A 22,689-nucleotide genomic window follows, 5' to 3' on the forward strand; every position below is an offset into this window, starting at 1 on the left:
TGAGACACCAAACTGGAGACAGCAGCATTACCGAGGTGGTGTAGTAAGTGCTGAGGAAAGGGGGAATGATGGGCTCTGTCAGCCTTGTGAGATGCTCTGTTTTGCACACCCATGCTCCATCTCATTCAGCCCTGGGTGCTGCTGGCCAGTGTTGCCAGGACTGGCTGCTGGCTGAGGTTCAGCCCAGCAGGACCACCAGGCCCAGCTCTCCACCCCACTCTGCAGTTACAGGAATTGGGTCCATCCATGGGGCAGGACGTGGACTTTGTGCTTATTGGATGTCATATGAGGTTCCTGCAGAGCCAGTCCTCCCAACAGCCCTGCCCTCCAGTATATGTATCCCCTCCCTACGACTCTCTGTGCCCAGGGAGGGAGCGAGCATGGTATCAGAACCTGACTCAGAAAGCAAAATTCTGAAAGCTGCTGCAGCTGGTTTCTTAGACTAGAGTAAGAAGGTTGACTAATGCTGATGATATTTCCTCTTTCCTTTCCCTTCCAGAAAAAATGTCCTGCAAATGTAAACACGCACACACCTTTGAACCCAGTACGTACAGATATGCATCAACTGACGTGGATTCCAGTGCGTTATATGATAAAATATTTAACTGGGGCGGGGAAAGGGAGTCCAAGTTCAAAATACTTCTGCTCTTGCAAAGGCTATTAAATTACAGACAGCCACTTGTTCCCTGTGAATAACCACTGAAATACGCTTGTCAGATTTATGATGCAGTAATGTATTCTTTTTAACTCTGTGACCTGATGTTGTAAGATGCCCTCAACTGTGATAAATTTTGGGGGTGAGGGATGTAGTTGGTAAAGCACTAGCTAAAAATGCCTGAGCTAACAGAAGGCGGTTTATTTATGTGTGGTTTGACTTGAAGTTGTCACGTATTTTCAACACGGATCTGTACAGTTAGAGAATTACTGTACAATTCCACAACTGAATCCTCAGCTGCCCAAGTATACCAGTGTTAACTACTCTTGTAAACAGCTTTTAGTAGTAATTTTCAGGTTATTTTTTTCAGAAACTGTGCTCTTTTTATGTATAAAATAGAAGGAAATTTGGGTTACTATAATGAGAACAAGAAAACTTAAAACAATTTTGGTTTTGTGTATGAAATGATGAGTTCTGGAATACCTAATACTGCTCAGGCCTGAGGTAAATGGGTCAGAGGTTTTGTGAAGGCAGTGTTCAGTGCCAGTCAAAAAAACCCCGAACAAACAAAAGTACAACCAACCACACAAAAAAAAGAAAAGGACCCAACCTTATTCTAGAAACAAGTATTAGGAATAGGAAAAGCAATTGTACTCTACTGTGCTGCTGTGGTTAATCTGGCATTTGCTGGTGTTGTAATACCATATGAAGCTTTAGGCTTGGATAATTTTCCCTTTTATCACTTTCTCACTTGCCCAAATTCCCCCAAAAGCAGGTCTATGGAACTGGAATATCTTCACCCTCATGGCATCTCTCTGACTAAAAGTAGGAATAGCTTCCCCTGCAGGCTTACTTCAGCACACTGAGAGTCCTGAATGAAAGGTGATGGATGAAGGGGAGAGCTGGACAAAGTTGCACGCTTAAAACAAACAAACAAACAAATAAAACCCTATCAGATGGTGTGGACAAGTGATTCAACTGGTCACTGAGTGCCATGTTATGTGAATAACCAATGAAGGGGAAATAGGCTTCCTTGCCAACAGATGATGTGGATAATCAAAGGTTACTTGCATTCAAGGGATAGTGGAGAAGTTTAAGGGAAATCTTTTAAGAGCTACTTAGTATGTGGAAACCACATCTAGCTTAGAAAGTCCACAAGGGAGAAGCATCTTTCCTGTCTATTTTTGCTCTTCCTTAGGCAGCCACTTGGGATTACATGGGAGGATGAGATCTTGGGCTTGATACAGTTTTTTGATCTGGCCCCATGTGAATATTCCTGTGTGTGGTTTTGGAAAGGTTGCATACAGTAAAAGCTGCTTTTAACTTCTGTAGCTCTACAGAAAACTCTAAGAAGCAAAACTAAGGAAAAATCAATCAAAAATCATATGGAAGCAATTAATTTAATTTGATAAATCAATCAAGCAATCTGCCATTGTTAAGCTTTAGGAAATGTGGAACATTGTATGTAAAGCTATCTGAAAAGATGAATAAAGTCGTGGTAGGTCTCTTAATCCAGGCCGGTATTCTGTATGTGACCAGGGAAAAACTGTGCAATCACAGGGAAAAAAATTTTATCATTAATTATTAGCAATTTAACATATGACAGTTTTTCATTAAGCCATTGGAAGTTTCATGAAAAGCTTCAGAAGAATAATGAATAAGAATGGCTGTTAAAATAAGCTGGTACATGTATTTGCCTGCGCTATATTCAGCATAGTTGCTTAAAAGCTACTTTTTCTCTCAGAAGATCAGTTAATTTAAGAGGTTTTGTTACTGATTTTGGCATGGGAAGTGTAACTGTAAAATCACACATCAGATGGTTATGTAGAAGGCACACCCACACAGGTTGAATAAGCACGGAGTAAGATGCATTGGTAATGATACTCTGCTTGTCCTGCAAAACCCTCTCTCTCTGTGCAGAACATTTTATTCTTTGAAATCTGAGCTTGCCTCTGGTATTGAATGTTGGCTGCTGTTGGGAAATCATACAAAAGTCACTTAGTGCTGGTGGTTTAGTAGTGTTTGCCATTTCATAGTGATATTTTTATTCTCTCAAGAGGAACAGAATCTCTTGCAAAAGGATAATTTGCTTTTTATAAACAACATTTTGTCTTTCTGAAGCGTGTTCCTCGTAGAGCTGCAAGCAAATTCCTCAGTTCAATTCTGTTTTCTCTAATACTGTTTGAATAATTTGTGAATGTATTCAACAAGCTAGTCTGATAAATAACCTATACAGAAATCCCTAGTTATCCAGGTAACATACTCAGTCTGGCATCATGATCATGACCTAAATGACGTGACTGCATTTGTAAATTACTTCTATTTTTTGCTCAGTATTGTTTGTTTCATTGCTAGGATAAGATTTAAATCTACAAATCCAGGGAATGGTGGCACAGAGTAGGATGAGTCTGAGTGCTTGAGGTTTGCTTGCTTGGGTGCCATGTGAGCAATGGGTGGCCCAGCAGCTGTTCTCAGTGTGCACGGGGCTGCCAGCACTGGAGGACCAAGGCAGGTGCTCCGTGCCTGTGCCGTGTCAGGTGTGGGCCAAAGTTGCTAAAATTCCTTCCTTTAATGAACAGTGTGAATTTTATCAGGAGAAAATCTGGAATGAAGGACTGGAACTTGGTTTTCTCAGAAAGTGTGTTTACACAACGGGGCACTGCAGTGGAAGGGCAGGCAAGGGGGATGGGGGAAAGTTGCACCCTCAGTCAGTTTGCAGATGACACCAATCTGGGCAGGAACATTGATCTGTGGAGGGTATGAAGACTCTACAGAGGGATCTGGACAGGCTGGATGGATGGGCTCAGGCCAGTTGGATGAGGTTCAACAAGGTGAAGTGCCAGGTCCTGCTCTTGGGTCTCAACATTGAAATGCTTGGGGAAGAGTGGCTGGAAAGCTGCCCAGCGGAAAAGAACCTGGGCATGCTGGTTGACAGCCAGCTGAACATGAGCCAGCATGTGCTCAGGTGGCCAAGAGGGCCAATGGCATCCTGGCCTCTATCAGTAAGAGTGTGGCCAGCTGGACCAGGCGGTGATTGTGCCCCTCTACTCAGAACTGGTGAGGCCATACTTTAAATCCTGTGTTCAGTTTTGGGCCCTTCACTACAAGACAGACATTGAGGTGCTGGAGTGTGCCCAGAGGAGGGCAGGGAAGCTGGTAAAGGGTCTGGAGCACAGGTCTGATAGGGAGCAGCTGAGGGAGCTGGGGCTGTTTAGCCTGGAGAAAAGGAGGCTCAGGGGGGACCTCAGTGTCCTCCACAACTGCCAGGTGGGGGTCAGCCTCTTTTCCAAAGTAGCAACTGGCAGGCCAGGAAGAAATAACCTCAAATTGTGACATATGGTCAACTAATTGTGTGGTTTAGAATTGGGGTTTAGTAAATTTTTCTTCAATTAAAACACTTGTGAAACATTGCAATAGGCTGTCCAGGGCAGTGGTAGAGTCACCATCCTTGGAGGTACTTATGAGTCTTGTAGATGTGGCACTTGGGAACATGGTTTAGTGATGAACTTACAAGTGCTGGATTAATGGTCAGACTCAATAATCTTAAAGGTCTTTTCTAACCTAAACAATTCTGTGATTCTATTAGGGTTCAGGAGAGATGGAGAAGCAGTGAACACTCAAAATTTCTTCTTGTCACCTGTTGCCCAAGAATGTGTTTGTGTGGTTCCCATTATTTAAAAATGACTTATTACTGCCTGATCAGTGAGATGGTGAGAGAGAGAAGCAGCCTGCTTTCATCTCCCAGGGCAGGAATCTTTTTGATGGACGTGTACCAAAGGCACGTGTACATTACTTATAGAAGGGGCTTTTGTTTGCAGAATTTTTGTCAGGAAAGCAAATATGTTCAAGCTCCTAGAAACTGTTTGGTCAGGCTTAATTGCATGTAGGTTTTGGCATTCAACATTTAATGGAACATGTTACTGTTATTTGTGCATCTGCAGTCACAGGAGAGACTGTCCTCCTTAAGAGCTAAAGTAAGCAGCAGTAAGCACAGTGGAAGAAAACTACTAAACTTTGGAGGTTTTTCCTACCTTCATGTATGAGAGGATACTCCAACTAATTAGTTCAGGTTACTTCAACCCTTGGTAATGTGGCTTCTTTTTTAATGCAATTTTGAATTATGAATATGAATTGTCCCTTCAGTTTCAAAGCAAGTGCATTGAGATTTTTCTTAATTTTTTTTAAAATTTTTTGCTTTACCTGTGAAAAACTTCATAATCTGCTTTTACTGCAAAGAGGAGGTAGTATCTGCTTGGTTTCTAGTTCCTTCTAGTTTGTAGGTAGTCTGTGTGCCACCACTGCTGTTATTTGAAATAGCCTTCTATAACTCTTCAGCTAATTTGGGATACCCAGTAAAGATGCTTTCCCACTGTTTTCATTCTGTATTGCTCAGATGTCTCTGCCAGGCAACTCACAAAACAAACAGCAACACCAGGTCAGCTTCAAAGAGTGCACACTTTGAAGTAGAGTGCAGATGACAGTTATGAAAGGTTAGTCTTTAATGGTATTACAAAAGGTAGCTGTACAGGTTTCCATGCATTTGCTTATTAAAGTGTGTAATGCACCAATCCTTATGTACAAAAAAAATAATTAGTGGGTAGGTTTTAGAAAACATTACCTTTTACTTTCCCTAGTGGTAGAGGATGCAGCAGAGATGAGTTTATTTCCTGAATTTGAAAGTGTGTGTTGAAAGCTTGTGGCTCTTTTTTAAATGATGGTCAACACAGCAAGATACAGGAACAAAGAGAAGAGTGTAAGACAAACTGGGTATAGATGGTCAACTTAACACTCTTAGAAGAGAGAGAGCAGAAAAAGGTGTCTCATTAAATACGGCAAGTTTCAATCCATTCTAATCTTAGTCCCTGCAATAAAATTAATAATTACCTAAGAGAGTAAATACTGTGTTATTGTGTTCATTGGATAATTATCTGCTTAATTTTTCAAAGGGAATTGCTTTTTGTTTCAACAAAAGCACTATTACTGCTGGTGGTGCTCACTGGCCAGTCTTCATCTTGTGAAAGTACTTTGGTAAGCCTTGGTTGTACACATGAAACACAGGCTCGTCTATGCAAGCTAAAATTAGCAAAAATAAAAATCTTTCTGAAAGAAGTAGAATTTAAAAGCAATTTTTATTTTTTTAAGCTGCTCTGTAATCATGAATGTGTTAGTGAACTTATTTTTGAGGGGAATTGGTATGACACTCAAAATAAGTGCATATGAAATTTTACAAATTGAAAATCAGCACAGACTTAATTTAAATGTGCATTTATGTATTTTAAATGGCCTGTTTACTTCACATCCAATCTGTTGATTTCTGTGCTATCAGCATTCATCAATTTTAATTAAAAGGAGAGGAAGCTTGAGAGTGCATTTGAGATGAGAGTTCATTTTTTTCCCTTTGCAAAGAATGTTATCTCTGTGCTTTTAATTTATTAATCTTTTCCTTGTGGAGGAACTGTGCAATCCTTTTTAAAGGATTGCGCAGTTTTTGTTGGGAGCTTTATTATGCAAAAAAAAGTTCAAGTATACTCGCCTGTGTACCTATCCTGTGTCAGGGTTTTTCCTTCAGGGCCTTAGGTAATAACTATGTTACTTTTAATAATATTTCAAGTAATTACATGTTTGACATTCTGTCTGGAGTTCATGCAAGAGTTCTGGATTTCTTTCCCTAGCAGAAGCTTCCAAAGATTCTTTCCTACATGAAAAAAACTTGGGGCACATATTTTTACATGTATTCAATCTGCTGTTTTGTAAGGGAAGAGCTCAAAATGCTGTGTGGCAGAAGGCTTCATATCTATCTTCTTTCAGTAAATATCTGACTACTGGAGCGGTTCTGAATCGGCATCTCTCAAGAAATCAGCATCCAACAGATGGCCGATTTGTTATTTTGTGAAATGCTTTTGATAGTACTGATTTCCGTTACTAAAGATGATGCTTGCATAACTTAGATGGCAGAATGAGCTGTTTTTCAGTATCTTAGGAAATTGTTGTACTGTCCTACTCTGCCATAAATGTGTTTCCTTGATGATGAAGAAGTTTGTATGTCTTTGTACCTTCAGTTGCTAAAAAAAAATAAAAATCTACAAAAAGGACTTCTATTAAATTTATTTTTAAAATATATTACTGTAGCTGTTTAAGTGGACCACTAACTGCATCTACACTGAAATGGAGAGAAGATAATACATTAAGAGCATTCCAGCTGTTTTTTCATGTTATTTTCTACCTAACTTCATGCAGCAAGAAAGTGGTGGCCTATTGCAAAGCACTTTCAGTGTTGTGTGGGCAGTGTGGTCAACAGTTTGCTGTCTGGCAACCAAACCTGATGATAATGCTCAAGCTTATCATCCATGCTTACTATCTGTGGGTCAAAGCGTGGAGGTATGTTCACCCTGCTCTTTTCTCCTGTGCATTCCAGGGGTTACCTTCCTGTCAAGGAATAGCTGGGCTTTGCTGCGATTTAGCAACCTATTCCTAAGCCATCAGCAGAGATTGATGTATCCTCTCCTCACTGGAGGATACTACTGGGTATTCCTCCTCCACACTGAGTTAATTTCTTCCTGTGGTTCTGTTAGCCTGGAGGTGAAAAGAAGAAGGGGAGATCTTGGTAATTATTCTGAGTCTCACAGTTGTAGGGTGCGTGTTGGTGATGAGACCGCTGAGATGACTTTTTGTGTGATTCTTCTGCAACTGTAATTTGTTTCAGGTAGAATTAAGTATAATCAAGAGGAGAAACATCCCATAAATTTTATTGAGCTGCCTTTTAATTTTTCATGCTGTCTAGACTATCAGTCCTAATTGCAGGATGATGGTAAAGTCTTGGCTTTTCACTGAATTGTTAAACTATGAATATAGTGACAACACTGTTGCTGTTGGGATTTCTGAATAAAATAGGGCCAAACACTTGAGATCAAAAGGTATATGAAAGCATAGACAATTCCAAGGTGACAGGTCTGGATGCAGCAGTTGCTAATGCAGCATGTGTACTGTCCCATGGGAAGCTGCAGTTTGTAGTGAACTGGTACTATTGACATACTTTTCAGTTTAACCATTAGTTTGATAATCTTTCCAATGATTAAATGCAGTAATGATTGTGCTTCACAGAGGTTTTGAGACACCCTTAGTTTTCAAGAGCTGTGGATTCCTAGATGAGAGTCTCAAGATTTTTGTTAATCTTCTCTTGGTGTTAAAGAGTGCCTGTTTTTCTTGTAGAAATTATGAGGAATGTTGGACAAAGAATTTATAGAATAACCCTGTCAAGAGCCTGAGGGTTGCTTTTGTGTTATTTTGGCTCTGTGGTTTGATTGACTTGTGGGAAGGATAGCTTACAACCACCATGTGGGTCTTAAGGAGCCCACTTCTCCAGAGCTTCTTCTGGCTAGGCAGCTGGTGAAATTCTGCAGATGGCTAACTGCAATTTCCAAGACTTGATGCATGTAGTATCTTCTTTCTCGTGAGAAGGAAGATTCCCAATTTAGCATTTACTCATGCACTCATTAAAGATGTTGGGAATATTGCCATGGCCTCACTTGGAGCAGAATCTGATCGTTTTGTTCCACTCCTTCCCTACCAGCAGACTTAGTTGTAATAGCTTGTTGGAGCATTTTGGTGATGTCTTAATTGGTATATTAAGCCTTTTTTTTCCCTCAGTCATCAGTTTTGTGATACAAATTACATACTTCATGAGTACTGGTGAAAGAGTGGTGTGAGATCATCTATAGTTCCCTGGCTAGGATTGCTTTCCCATATCATTAATTTTCTTCAAGTTTTTATTTTCAGACTCCTCTAACTTTACAACAGAAACTCTTAAATGACTAATAGCACATTTGGTTTCAGTTGGTTGGGATGGTCAGAATGAATGTAAACTCCAACTTCAGAGGTATATGGTCAGACTAGCTTAACTTCTCTCCTCCCCCCACCTCTTTTCTTTTTGTCTCCCACACAAGTTTTCTAACATTCTGGCAAAGCAAGTACTTGGACTTTTACCCATTCTCTCACTTTACAGTAAAGAAGCATTCATTTTTCCAACATTAAAAACTTGGCAAGAAAACCTGGCCCCAAAATGTTAATGTTTTGAGCAAATGTTTAAAATTACCCTCTGACTTGGCTGCTCCAAGCAGCCTTAAAGCACTGTTTTCTTTTGGGGTGGAAAAATTGTTTTTCACCCAAAAAAAGCTAATTAAAAGAGGTAATATTTATCCAGTATTACTGATAGAAACAAATTGAATTGATATATTTCAAATGTTATAGAAATAAATCTGAAGCCATAAGAAACCTGAATCAGAATAGCTGCATCCTTAAGGAGCTCTGTTAATTGTAGATGTTTCAAGAGCTGAGATAGGAGGTGAGAATTGCAGGAAATGTGGAAAATAATATATACTTGTGTTAGATCTTGTCTGCTCCCTAAAAGAAAAGGGGCACACTTTTCCTTAAGTGTACTACACTGGGTGAATTCTTCTTGATTTTTGTATCTTGTTTTTGGTTTAAATGTTGCTGCTACTTTACACCACGTCTTCTGGGAGAGCTGGTTCGAGGCAATACTTCCTCTTTCAATGTTTTTTTTCTGTTAACCTTTCATAAATATTTGACTTTACATTAATTGAGGAGCTCTTTTCTGGCTCTAAGTATATTTTTACAAATGCAGGCAGATTAAGAAAACAGGGGAAATAATAAAGTTCCGTTGTATCTGCATATCTCATTCCTTTTGGATGTATTTGTTCACCTTAAGTTAATAGAGAATGGACTCCAATAGAGAGAAGTCAGGTTCAGCCTGAATTTCATACTTTTGTGCTCTGTGTGATGAGTGATGTTGTGCTCTGAGTTGCCAGGGTAACACAAAGAAACAGAGAGAAAATACGGACAAATTCCAAAAAGGAAGCATTATCATTTTTTTTTCAGTGCTTCTTATTTGCTCATGAAATATTTTGCCAGAATATTACTGAGAAAACCCAGTAGTTTTTTTAAAGCTTTTAGTCCAAGTGTACAGACTAAATGAAATGATTCAGTCATGCAGTAGTGATTTACTTCTACTTAAGGACAAATGCAGCGTCACTTCATCTAATTTTCAAAATCTTTATCGTGGACTAAGCTGCTCTTACCTTGAACCTCCATTTATTCATCTTTGCTCTGCATCTCTATCAATAAATCTAGATTTTTTCAAAGTCCAGGTTCTATCACTCTTTCCCAAAATCTGTGCTTTTAGTAGCCCCCCTTTGAACTGCAGTTTTTTAATAATGTAACAAAAGATTAGAATGAAAAGAGGCTGGCATATGCATATGCCCTTATTCTCTGTTTTCCTGTGCAACAGTTTGGCCAGCACTACACTTGAATTGCTCTAGAGGGAAAAATGAGCTATTGGAAATCTGTGAAGTGCCTCCCAGGTGCTGTAAATTCCATGTATCCCCAAAATGCAGGGGGTCTGCCTCTTCTCCAGAAGATATCCCTCATACGTATACGTGGCATTTATGGGTCTTGGCTTTGCTGAGGAGATGATGACTGGAGTGGACTGAATCCTGGATTACTTTTATGGGCCTAGAATAGGGCATCTGTAGCTTTTGCTGGTAACTCTGAGTCACCTGTGTGCAGAATTGTTTTCTGAGTATGTGTCAGAACAACAGCAGCCAAGCAGATGCCTATTTGGACTGGTGAAACTGGATGTAGGCACAAGTGTGAACACAGCAATATCCAGTGCAAGTTACTGTCAGTCATCTTTTTTTTTTTTCTTTTTATCAGAGGATATGTTCATTGCCAAATATCTGATGTAAATTATGCAACATAGACTAGAGTTCTGGGTTTTCTTCTTTCTTTTTTTTTTTTTGCATACCCTGAGGAATTGAGTAAACCTTGCTTTTGAGTGTTATGAGCTGTGGTAAACTGTTTTGCTTATACACAAGGCACTTCTGCTCCATTGCTTGTTTGCTTGACACAAGGATAACAAAGGATTACATTTCCTGGATCTTTCTCTGGGCATGGACTAAGGGAGGAGATTGAATGAAGGAGGTTTTGGGGTGGATTTTTTCCTCTTCCCTGTATACAGAAGCTATAAAAATCTCTCTGAGCAAGCATTGTTGTATAACCTGCCAAATCCTAGGTCTTCCCAAGAGACCACCTCTAAATGCTTTATCCAAATTGAACAATTGTGTTAATCCTGGGGGTTGAGTGTAAGAGAGTGCACATAGGCAGTTGCTAGGAGTAGTTGGTAGGTGGAAAATTTTTTACCCTAACATACCTTGCAGTGATTTGTTTATTCATACCTGAAGTTGGTACAGACATGTCTCATCAAGGCTTGGTGGGAATTAATGTGGTCAGTATTGAGGGCTATTCTAAAAAAATTACTTCTGGTGTGTGTGTGGAAACTGGTGATGTTGAAATATTCCAGTTAGGTGTGAGAGTTGGGAATAAAAAGGACAATGGCTTTGGAAATACTTAATAATGGCAAAGAGGCAACAGGCAGTAGAGAAAATGAGTTTTGGTCATCTCATGAAAAATAATGCTGTGAGTTGGCATGGTTGCTGCAGCTTAGCTGAAGCAAATAATAGACTTTTTACATATTTTTTTTTTTTTATAATGCTCTTGAACTATTTTTGAGCAAGCTAGCAGCTGCACGTTTTTGTGGTTTTGAATATATATCTAAAAACTTACAGGATTGCTTTTAATTGTCTATTTTGATACTCATTTTTCAGCAACTCCCCAGGTATACCAACTATTTGTTTTGGAAAGATTGTTAGCCAAATTGTACATTCCCCATCTTGACTTCTCTTCAAATTATTGTACAAAATTTATACACAATGGTCTAGATTTGTGTGGGGGAATGAAGGTCAAGGATCTTTAAAACTAAATGCAGGAGAAGTTAATGTAGATGATGATCCTGATGATCAACAGGATGAGCTCAAGTATGTTGATTCTTGAGGTACAAGGAAGGAAAAAGGTAGGAGCCTTTAATGTAATCCTTGCACAAAGGTCAGCTGAAATATGTACAGGTTTTTAAATAAGAAAATAGGCAGCAGGGAGACAAAAGGAGAGATTCAGCAAAATCATATGCTCCAAGTTCTAAATACCAAAACTTGGGAAGAAATAAAAACCTATAGTATATGTAAGTACTGATATTATAGCTATCTATCAATTTATCTAAAATACTGTGTGCATTAAAGTGCTTTTTTTGATTTCCTTGAGAAGGAATTAATTTCACCTGTGAAATTAAAAAGTCTTCTTGAGTGTGAACAAAGTGATTTGAGAACTCCTAACATTCTGTGTGAACTGAGAGTCAACTGTACAATTTCTAATACTTTGTGCAGAGAGTCCATCTTTTCTCATAAAAGTCAGTGGATGTTCTTATGTTTCTTGGCCAAAGTGTATGGCATGTGACCACTAGATTTCAGAAATAAAATTCCTGCTGGGCTTTTTTTTTTTTTTTTAAGTGCCAGTCTAGATCTGGAATTGGAAGTACCCAATACAGATTGGCAAAGCATTCAAGTTTTTTCCTGGAAAAACCAAGCAAACAAAACAGTGCAAGAGATACACAGTTTAATTTTCTGTAGTTAGTGAAGATGATGAATTTTTCGGTTAGGAACAGAGTAAGAAAATGTCACAAAGAGGGACCAGTCAACAAATCTACATTAATTATTATCAATTTTAGGACAATTTATTTTGGAAAAGATCTCAGAGATCATCCAGTCCAACTTTAATTTTCTTTAATAGAGCTTAATATTTGAGCAGGAAGATGCATGATCCTATCAGCCTGCTTTTTTCCACAGCAACAACTTGCAGTGAGTGCTCCACACCATTTGCCCTGCTCACCCCTCAGACAAGAGCCGAGGAGTGCTCAGGTCATCATTGAGGCTCTTCTGCTTGTTCTTCTGGGGGATTTATTTTTATTTTTATTTGACAGACCTGCCTTCTTCCCTACGGGATGCTAGTTTTCTCTCTGGGAGAACCTCTAGATTAGCCTGGAATATGAGGAAGCTGGCAGGGATGGACCACCCAGGGAGGGGTCGGAAAAGAGCATGAGGAAATGGATAATGTTATCGTCTGGTGACTTGCCGGGGTTGATGCACTTTTCTAGAAGTGCCTGTTTTTGTTTTGATAAGGGATTTCAGAATGATGTGGAGGCACAATGGGTGAGATCAGCAAGGAAGCACCATGCTCCAGAGGCAGTGTGAGAAGACAGGCTCTGAAGCCATGGTTGGTGATGTGTTCCCACGGAGGGTGTTGGCTGTCTCTGTTCCTTCTCTGCCTTTTCCTTCTTGAGCATTTCTCTTCCACCCCTCAGCTTTAGTAGGTGGGGGCACAGGGTGAAGACAGGCTGCTCATTCATCAGGGCCCACGGAACTGCTTGCTGTCAGCCAGGGGTTCCATAGGGGCACGGAGAAATGCTGTCTGCTGTCATTTTATACCTGACTCTGTGCTGCTATGATGTGAGTGGCATTGGGTCTGGTGGATGTGTTGCTATGGAAAATGGATGTGCTTTTTATAGTCAAATAGAGAGGTGTGTTTCCAAACGCTGTTCTCTAACTCTGCAGCCATAGCCTGGCTGGTTTATTTCCAGCATTCTCAGCAGTGAACTGTGGCTCTCGGAGTTGAATATCAATTTGCTAAGAATCCAAGTGCTGGAGGAATGTCCTCATGTTTCTGTACCCATGCAGCAACCACATCTTCCACTGGAGCCTTTCTATTCTCAGCAGCACGTGGGAATTCAGTGAAATCCGATAACAGCAATATTAATAGCAGCTGAGTAGGTGGCCAAAGAGGTTGAAATTTAGCACGAGCCCACTGCTAGTTGGACAGGCAGCATTCATCTCCTGCACAGCAACACCCGTCGGGGGTGCGGGAGTCCTTCAAATCCCCTGACAGCCTCCTCAGAACCGTAAGTGCAGCTGGTCGGTGCAGGGCTGGAGTGCCTGGAGCTTGGCAAGGAGTGGGGAGTGGGCTTTTCTGCAGCCAGCTGATCTGCTCCAGCTCCCAGGCCAGGGTATGGCTCTTCCAAGCCCTTCAAAGGGCATTTTGGAGGTGGGACTGCTGTCTTGATGAATGGTAGCTCAAAGGGAGAGCACCCGTACTTCTTTTTAAACAGCAATCTGTTCAAGTCTTGTGTTTGTGAGATCTGTAGTTCAGAGGAGAGGACAGAAAACCAGGCTGGCAGCTGTTGGGGTTTATGAAGTATTCGTCACCAAGGGATGGGTTTGGCACTGGGCAGGGTGCATTTGTCACTGCCACATTCCTTTCTATCAGTGGGAGTGTCTCTGTTCCTTCTTTCTCCCCGTAAATGGGTTCAGATTTGTCTTATCTCTTTGGACAGGACCACATGTATTCTTGGCAGCAAACCCTCATTTTGGGGAGGACGAATCTCTGTTCAAACTTGCCTCTTTGTTTTGTTGGTTTTGGTTTTTTTTTAATTTTAAATCTTCAATTGATAACTATATTTCAATATGTTTCTATATGAGAAACAGGCCCTTCTCTGAATGGGATGCTTTAAAATTATCTTACAGAATTCTGCTCAGACTTTTGGTATCTTGGATGTGGTCCTGAGCTCCGCATTGTTCTTCCTGGAAAATAATAAAGTGAAGTGTTAAAGTAGATTTGACATCATGAGTTGCTAGTTGCTGGAATTTAATACATATAAGGATTTGGGGAAACCTAAAAAAAAAAAACCATACCATGTGTCAGAAAAATAAAATCCAAACTATTGAGTTTATTGTTTAAAAAATTTTGAAATAAGTAAAAAAAAAAAAAAAAATCCATCCTCTTAAATGCACTGCTCTTTTGTATGGAGGCACTGGAGTAGTGTCTAGATGTCAGTGGATGTATTTTATAATTGGTTAAACTCTAGTTCACAATTTCTTAAAAGTACCGTGGCCTGCTAGCTGCTCTAAGGTGTATGATTGTCTACAGTTAAATAAAAAAAATTTTAAATGCCCCAAAATGCATTAAAATAATCCCAGCATGCTTTCCTCACTCCTTAAAAATGGGAAGCACGGAGCACCTTTGTCTCAGGGTCAATGCATGGGGGTTCTCATGGTGGTGGTGTCTGGAGCAGAGTCCTCCTCTGCCAAGCCCCCAGCCTGCTCCTCTGCCATAGTGCTGGTACAGTTGCTTGTTATAAGCATGATCTAAAACAGATCAGCAAGCTAATTTGGGGGTTGAAAATGTATATTAGGAAAAACCCACAGAAACAGGTGTAGCCCTCTGGCAGTGTGGAACGGCAGTGTGATTCAGGGTTGTGTTGGCATAACCACAGGGGCAGCAAACAGGAGTGGCTGGAAGAGAGAGGGGGACCAGGAAATCCTTAAGCTAGAGCTGCTGCCAAAGCCTTTGTATTGTCAGGCTAGGGCCTTGGTGACTAATTCTGCTGTTTAACCTTGAGCAAACAGTGGAGCTGAGAATAAATTCCTTGAGCTGTGGCTCAGCCTTGTGCTGATCTGCCATGTCACTTTGCTTTATTCTTGTAGAGTGGTCTTTGTTGGAGAAACATCTGTGGGTCTGGAAGTGATGTTTGTCAATGTGTTGTGTTCAAATGTAACAGAGGTGTTTCGTCTCTAAGCGTATCACACACCAAGAAGTGAGAGCTATTCCTGTCCCATTTGCCTTCTGTTTGCCCAAGGATTGACGTAGATGGGATGATTTACACAGAAGGCATTATTTCTCCACAGGTGGTTATTCCACATCTTTTCTCATCAGTGTTCAAGTCTGATTTATGCGGTTGTGCTTCACAATTACTGTTATAATATCCCCCATGTGTTCCTGTCTCGTGGCCTTTAGACTTTAGAGATCTTTTCCAGGGTGGCTAATCTTGAAGTTGTATGTAAACTTTTATTAATACCACTGCCAACATTTAAGGTTCACGCTTTGTGAATCAGGATTCTACTTTTACATTTTGAGACCTCTTTTAAGCTGGAATTTGATATTGAGGTTAGGATAGGGAACTTGGTGATGGGGTTTTTTTTGAGCTTCAGAATGAATGCTTAAATTCTGAGACTGTTGCAAGAGCAGATAAAGTATTAATAATAAATTTTTCCAGTAAGATCTTAACTGCTCTACTTAGCAGCTTTCTTTGCTTAGTTCAGACATCTTTAACAAAGTTGTATTGTTAATGAAAGGAGATATAAAAAACCTGTGGGAAGACAGAGAGGTTAATGTTTAAAAATACACAAAGTGATTTAGTAAATAGTGTTCCATTGTCATGTGGGGAGGAACTGAATTCTTTCAGCAGATTAGTTTTAAGATGCAGCCTTGGCTGTGCCCTCCTCAGCAAAGCTGCAGCCCACATAAAACTTTCGGTACAAAGGTATTCACCTATTCAAATCAGAAACTGGGTTACACCAATATTCATAAAGAATATGATTAGCATCCACTGGGCTCTACAACAACTTTGGATGAAAACAGGAAAAAGCAGACTTCTTTGACAGTAACCAAATGTAGTATTGGCATTTGTTTGCATTGACAAAGATGCTTTAGCAAGTGAGCTACCTCATCAGTTCCTAAGTTAGCTGCTGTATGCGAAATGTCTCTGCAATCAGTTCAGTTCACTTGTGTGCACTTCAGTACTATAGGCTTATGTTCAAAATAAGGCTACAAGTGTCCCAGAGTGTTTGAAAAGCTTAGAAGCTACATTGCTGAAGTTCTTGTACTCCATCTTCTAAATGTGAGAAACTGGGTGTGGAAGCCCAATGTATTTAGAGCCAGGATTGCAAAGGGGAGTTGGAGGTGAGAGCAGGAGCTTGCTGTTAGGTAACAGTTTGTCAGAAGGGCTGTAGGGTCATGCCTACTCTTAGAGCAGCAAAGAATTTGCTGTGGTTGAGACTGGTGACTCTAGCTTGTTCCCTTCTATGAGCCATAATTGTTCAGAGTTATACACAACACCTTAGATGAATTATTTGCATAGATTGCACAGTAGTTTGGGTATTTTTATAACATCTTATGAAGAATTTCCGTGTACTAGAATTATTGTTTTGTGTTTTCATTTACTACAATTGAGTTAAAAGACTTGTTTTTTCTGTTTTGATACTCACAGGGAAAATTAATTAATCCTAAAAGCTCTTCAGTTTGTATCACACTTCTAATCAATAATTATTTACACAATAGATATTTTAAATTGAGTGTCCTGGAAGGGAAATAGGCAATTGAATGTGCAACTAAACACAGATGAGCTTGGACAGGTTGTACATATAAAAGGCTTTAAAGACTCTTATTTCACACAGAGAATGTTAGCAAGCAGATCCAAACTACACCTTTTGCATGCATCAAAGAAGATGTAGCTGTGAATTTTGTAGGTCAGAAATTAATTTTAAGACCTTCCAGTAAGGTAACAACATTGCTTCTTTAATCAGTACTTTTTTTGACCCCCAAAAAATTAGATACCTATCATTTAACACAGATTCTAGGACAGTACATTCATCATTCAGCATCATCCTTTTCCTTGGTTAAGCACCATCAAATAATTAATACGTGTATATGAAAATGAAGAACAGAGTTCTAAATCAGCAGGGTTTCTCTTGGATTTTTTCTTCTGCTGTTCTGCTCAGACTGTGTCTACTGTGACAAGTTGTTTGAAAGGTTTAGAAACCAATAGATGCATTTCAGAGAAGGATAGTAGTAGTGCAAGTGAAGAAACTTCAAGAATGAAGAGTAAACAACTTATCTGTTTGCTTCTGTTGTTAGCAGAGTAAACAGGAATGAAGCAGGGTCTGTCATTGCAGTTTGTGAAATATCTCCCTGCCTGCATTTTTGGTCTCAGACTGTCTTGTTTACCTGAATGACCTAAATTTTTTGTGTTGGTTTTAGTCCAAATACACAGACTTAGTGTATTTATGGTTATTCCAGTAAGGAAATTTTATTGAAATATAAAGACATCTAAATATTGCTTCTGTTGCAAAAAGTTTGATTGAAATTATCACAGAGAACTCAAGGAAAGAATGAGTGGACATAATTGTGTTCAGTCTTGTAGCTTTGGTCTACATGAAGGCTGGCAGCCTTTTGGATACATGCTCCTGCCAGCTAAGGGCAGAGTCTTCCACTCCTCACTGAGCTACTGAAGGTTGGGGGCCAACTTGAAGGCATCCTTAGCAAGGAGCTCTGCTTTTGTAATCTCAAATAAAAAGCAGAAATTCTGCTAACAAAAGACACTGAGGGTAAAGAATGCTAACCTTTAAAATGCTCTCCACTGGGTATGAGAAGTGTAATGTTGATGTAAGAATAGTTTTCCATTCTCTGCTTGGGAAATCAACCTGGCCCTGCATCTGCTACAAACCTGTCTCTGGTAGCACTTTAGGTCACACCTATGGTATGCCCTGCAACATGGACACTGGCAAAAAAATTAGCCCACTGGAAAAAAGAGGGAATTTTTTTTTTCTTCAAAAATAGTCTTGAGTGAATAAAAAATAGCAATGGGTTTTGGAAGGGATAAAAAAACCAAGCAAAAAAAGTGTAAATATTTCACATTAAAGGAGGAGGGTTCTTCCTTATCTGTGTGAAAGAGGTCACTGGCTACAAAGCCAGAAGCATTTCTGGCATGAGATACTAAGGAAGCTTCAGGCAAGGACTGTGGAGGTCAGACCCATCTCAGGACTTTGTGCTCCTGATAGCCTGCTTTCTTTATGATGTGAGGATGGGCAAGCAATTAGAACCACTGAGTGGGAGCAGGTGCTCTCAAAATAGGAAGAAAGAGGAGGGAAGGGATGGTCTGTGTCCCTGATGGTTGTCACGTCTCATTGACTATTCCATTTCCGTGAAGAGTGACCAACCCTGTCCTCATTACACTAACTCCTAACTGTTTCCTGAATGGTTTATTCTCCTTTTTTTCCTGTAATCTTTGACTAGTGTGTTTTTCTAGACAGACAGAAATGGGATAGGTACCTTGACACATTATTGGTCTGGCATGTTAGGGAGTTCTGAATAGGTTTTTCTGCTGCTGTGAAGTCTCTGCTTTTCTGTTTGAACCCCTTTGCTGTGCTGTGTGTGAAGTTTGTAGGTGAACCAGCTCCAAACCAACATCTGGGGCAGGTGAGGAGTTGTTTGGGTGTATTTAAGCCATTTGCTCTTCCATAACTGCTGTCACTGCTTGCAGCAATGTTGTTCAACCACTGTCTGCAGTCCAGCCCTGAGTATTTACACCTGGGGACTAGGAGGCTTTTGGAGCCTCCCATTCGAGAAGTTTCTTCTTGCTCTTAAAATGAGTAGGAGGAGAAGAGGAGTGTCTGTTGGTACACTTCCAAGCTGTGCTACAGACTGGGAATATATTTATAAACGTTCTCTAATCTTAGTGATTGCATATGTATTTAATATTTTTTGAAAAACATGTATTTGTATTAAAAAACCCAAACCCCTCCTTTCAGCCCTACTTCATCTCTCTCCAGATGTCCCAGTTTCAGTTTCTCATTTTTTGGTCTGAAAAGTTTACTCTTGGCTAAAGTGTTTTCTGTTGTTGTATTTAGAAAACAATACAATCAGAGGGAAAGTTACAATTGAATCTCCTTTCATATGGAATTGACAATGTGAGGTTATTCAGCCTAGAAAAGAGAAGGCTCAAGGGAGACTTTGTAGCAGCCTTCCAGCAGCTAAAGTGAGCCTACAGGAATCCTTGAGAGGGATTTTTTACAGGGACATGTAGTGATAGGACCAAGGGGGAATGACTGAACTGAGAGGGTCAGTTTATATTGGCTAATGGGAAGAAATTCTCTGCTCTGAGGGTGAGGAGGCACTGGCATGGGTTGTCCAGAGCAAGTGATGGATGCCTGATCCCTGTGAGGGTTCCAAAGCCAGGCTAGATGGGGATTTCAGCAGCGTGGTCTAGTGGAAGGTGTCCCTGCCCAGGTTAGAGGGGTTGGAAGTAGGTGATCTTTAAGGTCCCTTCCAACCCAAACCATTCTATGATTCTGTGATCTCGCTGGCTAATAGGGGCTGTATTTCCCAAAGTCAACAGCTTGTTTTCTACTTCTATTTTGTTGGTAACTAAATGAGAGCTAATTAAAAATGCCTAGAACCTTTCTGTGTACCTCTCAAAAGATTGGCTAGCTTCTCATTTTACATGTAACAATTGAAATAGTACAGAGTTATGACTGTATTTAAAGTGAACTGCTTCTTATTTCTTTTGGAGCAATCATAGTAGCATATTTTTTATTGACTGATAATTGGTCTTGAAACTTTTTATGTGTTGAATAATAATTGAATTTTAAGCCAGCAATTTTTAAACATTTTGTTTTCTTCTCTTTTTTTTTGTTCTCTGCCCTGCTTCAGACCAGAGGAGACCAACAGAAGAGTGAAAAATGTGAGAGAATTGCGCATTAACTGTGATTAATTATTTTTAAATGCTTTTATTTATGGTACTTTCATGGTAATTTTTTACCTTTTTCTTCAATTGTTGATTTATCTGATACAAATTAATGCCATTTTACAATGATCTCTATGTGCAGCTTACTTTCCCAAATCATTGGAATAATCAAAAACAGTACTTATATCTGCCTGCTAGAGATATATGAGATGCATCATGACACTCTTTAATTGGTTTTGGTGCCAATCATAGCTAATACTGTATGCAAGGTTTTGTAGTGCATTGTGGAAACATCTCTAACAGCATGCTGAGATTCTTTTACACTGGCACATGGCATGAGAGGCAAGTAATTAAGTTTGTATTCAGGTTTTTTTTTGTTTGTTTGTTTTTAGGTTTTGATTACGTTATACTGGCTTGGGAGGAAAGCTCAAAGTGACCCTGATTATAATGGTCCATACCTCAGTCTTAAAGCATTTGAGAAGTTATTAGGGCAAGCATTGAGTAAGGTAAGGAATCCAAAAAAGGAAACTAAACAAATAGGCTGAAGTTTATAGTTTGTTATACAGCAGCAATTCTAAACAGTCTCTTGAGGGGGTTTCATTTTCTTCTTAGTTTGGAGAACATAGTAATTAGTTTTGCTTGCTATCAAGTTCCACAGGAAAGGAATGATTTTTAGCTTAGGTCTTCTACTACCCATATGAATTTCAGAATACATCTGCTCTAATTGATGTGGTAGATTGGGAAGAGCCCTATCTCAGTCCTCTTTGGCTGAGATGAAAGAAATTTAAGACGTTTTATCAAGTTTCCTGTTCTAGCTGTTATATGTTGTTGTGTATGTGTTTTATGGTTTTGCAGTAGTCTTTGTTGTACTTTGTTTGTGAATTCAAAATGCTCATGAATAGCATTTGCACCCTAAATTATTGGAAAAGACCTTTTAAAAGTGACTCTTGTAGGCACTTGAAGAGTCCAGCCAGCCAAGCAGAAGTGGCAGAGATAGTGGGTACGGCGATATTTGGTACGTTGACCGGGGAGAGCCTTTCCCATCTTCAGTTACTCATAAAAGAGACGATTCCTTTGATAGCTTGGACTCTCTTGGTTCAAGATCCTGCACGAGCTTCTCATCAGATATAACCTTGAAAGGTGGCAGTGAAGGTATGTTTTCCTCTCTAAAATCTTTTGTTGACAAGTATGAGTGTGGGGAAAGACAGTGTATGGACCTGGTACTTGGATACCCAGTACTCAAAGTACCTAAAGTCAGTTCTAGTTTTGTAACTGCTGCAGTTGCATTTTGCTTAAGCAGATATTCACCTCTAACAGTTGGTAGGAAAAAAGTATTGCTCACACAGATCTTCCTAGGAAGGGTTGCTGACACTCTTGTTGTCACTGATGCATTAGGGTATGTGTCTATGTCCAGGGTATTTTCCCAGAGTTCTGTAAGGGAAATTGCTAGAAATTATGGGATTACCTAAAATTCACATGTTGCCTTGTTCTTAGGGTGACTGTGTCAAACTGCTATGTCTTTACTTCATTTGTGAATATTCAATAAGGTTTTTCCCACCTAGGTTAACTACTGAGTATTATTTGTTACTTTTACTAGTTTTTCCTGAAAATAAAGGTAACAAGAAGATAGTGACACTGGATCCCTAAAGCAGCACTCTAGCCTGTGTTTCTCTGCTGGTTTTAAAGTTCAATGACAACTTGTAGTCTAAAATCACACAAATTGTGAGGTGTTGGGGTTTTTTTCATGTGAGTAACAAAATCATTGAGCAGAGGCTTCATGGAGCATTGGTGATCTGTGCAAGGCAACATTTAGCTACATTACATACATGATGTACCCTGGACTTCTACTGGATTTTAATCTGGTAAAATGAGCACAATGCTATATTATTTGCTGTTTATTTGTCTTTGTTAGTAAATTTATCTTGCAGATACTATTTAATTAAAAAATTTCTGTGCTGTTTTTTGTCTTCAGTCTGGAGGCCAGCACTGTGTTTCCTGCAGGGAGCAGTGATAATGAAAGAATGGAACAAATGCAGGAGGATCATGCAAGCCAAATTGAGTTTAATGGATCTTATCACAGCTTTGCCACAGACTTCTAAAAATACTTCTCCTACTGTTCTGTCAGTAGCTCAGCAAATTTGCAGCTGAAACAGAAAATACAGACAATAAATTGATTTTAGAAGACTTTGATCCAAGTTTTAGCCACAAGCACATGTATAGAGAATGATGTTTGTATCTTCCCTTTTTATTTCCACATTCTTCTAAGGTTGCGACAGTGACACAGACTCGGAACTGCCTTCCAAAATGCATGACTCCCATAAAGATGACAGGGCTTACCGCAGGATTTCTGTGATTGAACCAAAACCTACCACTGACTTCAACCGTTTCTTACCCAACAAAAACAAGCAGACAGCATATGTGCCAGCACCTTTAAGGAAGAAGAGGACAGAGAAGAATGAGGACAACAGGAGGAGCTGGGCAAGTCCTGTTTTCACTGAGTCAGATGGAGCATTTTCAAGGTACTGGTGTGTGGTTTTAGTAAAGTGGGCTTTGATGTAGAATTTTTAAAATAAGTTACTTCTTTATTAGTTAAAGAAAAACTGCTCTTGCTGCAACAAAAAGTCAAGTATTTGAGTTTTCTATGTTTTATCAAGGGGGACGTTTTGGTGTGGTTGTGTGGTTTGGTTTTTTACATTGTTTCTTGATGTTTGAGTAATGTTTTGAAGCTGGCCAGACTCCAGATGTATTTAAATGGTCTTAAATGCAAGTTCGTGAG

The 22,689-nt window shown here is 39.7% G+C and overlaps 1 protein-coding gene across 7 annotated transcripts in view; it reads left to right on the forward strand.

Annotated features, from left to right (window-relative positions):
• Window positions 1–22,689, forward strand: part of LMO7 (LIM domain 7) — a 132,083-nt gene that overhangs the window by 67,143 nt on the left and 42,251 nt on the right. For all 7 annotated transcript variants that reach the window (XM_030234063.2, XM_018908734.3, XM_050970354.1 and 4 more), the window contains exons 5-8: window positions 19,880–19,910; window positions 20,306–20,419; window positions 20,867–21,065; window positions 22,180–22,432. In XM_030234063.2, the coding sequence (XP_030089923.2) occupies window positions 19,880–19,910; window positions 20,306–20,419; window positions 20,867–21,065; window positions 22,180–22,432 (597 nt within the window). The remainder of the gene's footprint in view (window positions 1–19,879; window positions 19,911–20,305; window positions 20,420–20,866; window positions 21,066–22,179; window positions 22,433–22,689) is intronic.

Source organism: Serinus canaria, chromosome 1 (assembly GCF_022539315.1).
Source record: "Serinus canaria isolate serCan28SL12 chromosome 1, serCan2020, whole genome shotgun sequence".
Taxonomy (NCBI): domain Eukaryota; kingdom Metazoa; phylum Chordata; class Aves; order Passeriformes; family Fringillidae; genus Serinus; species Serinus canaria.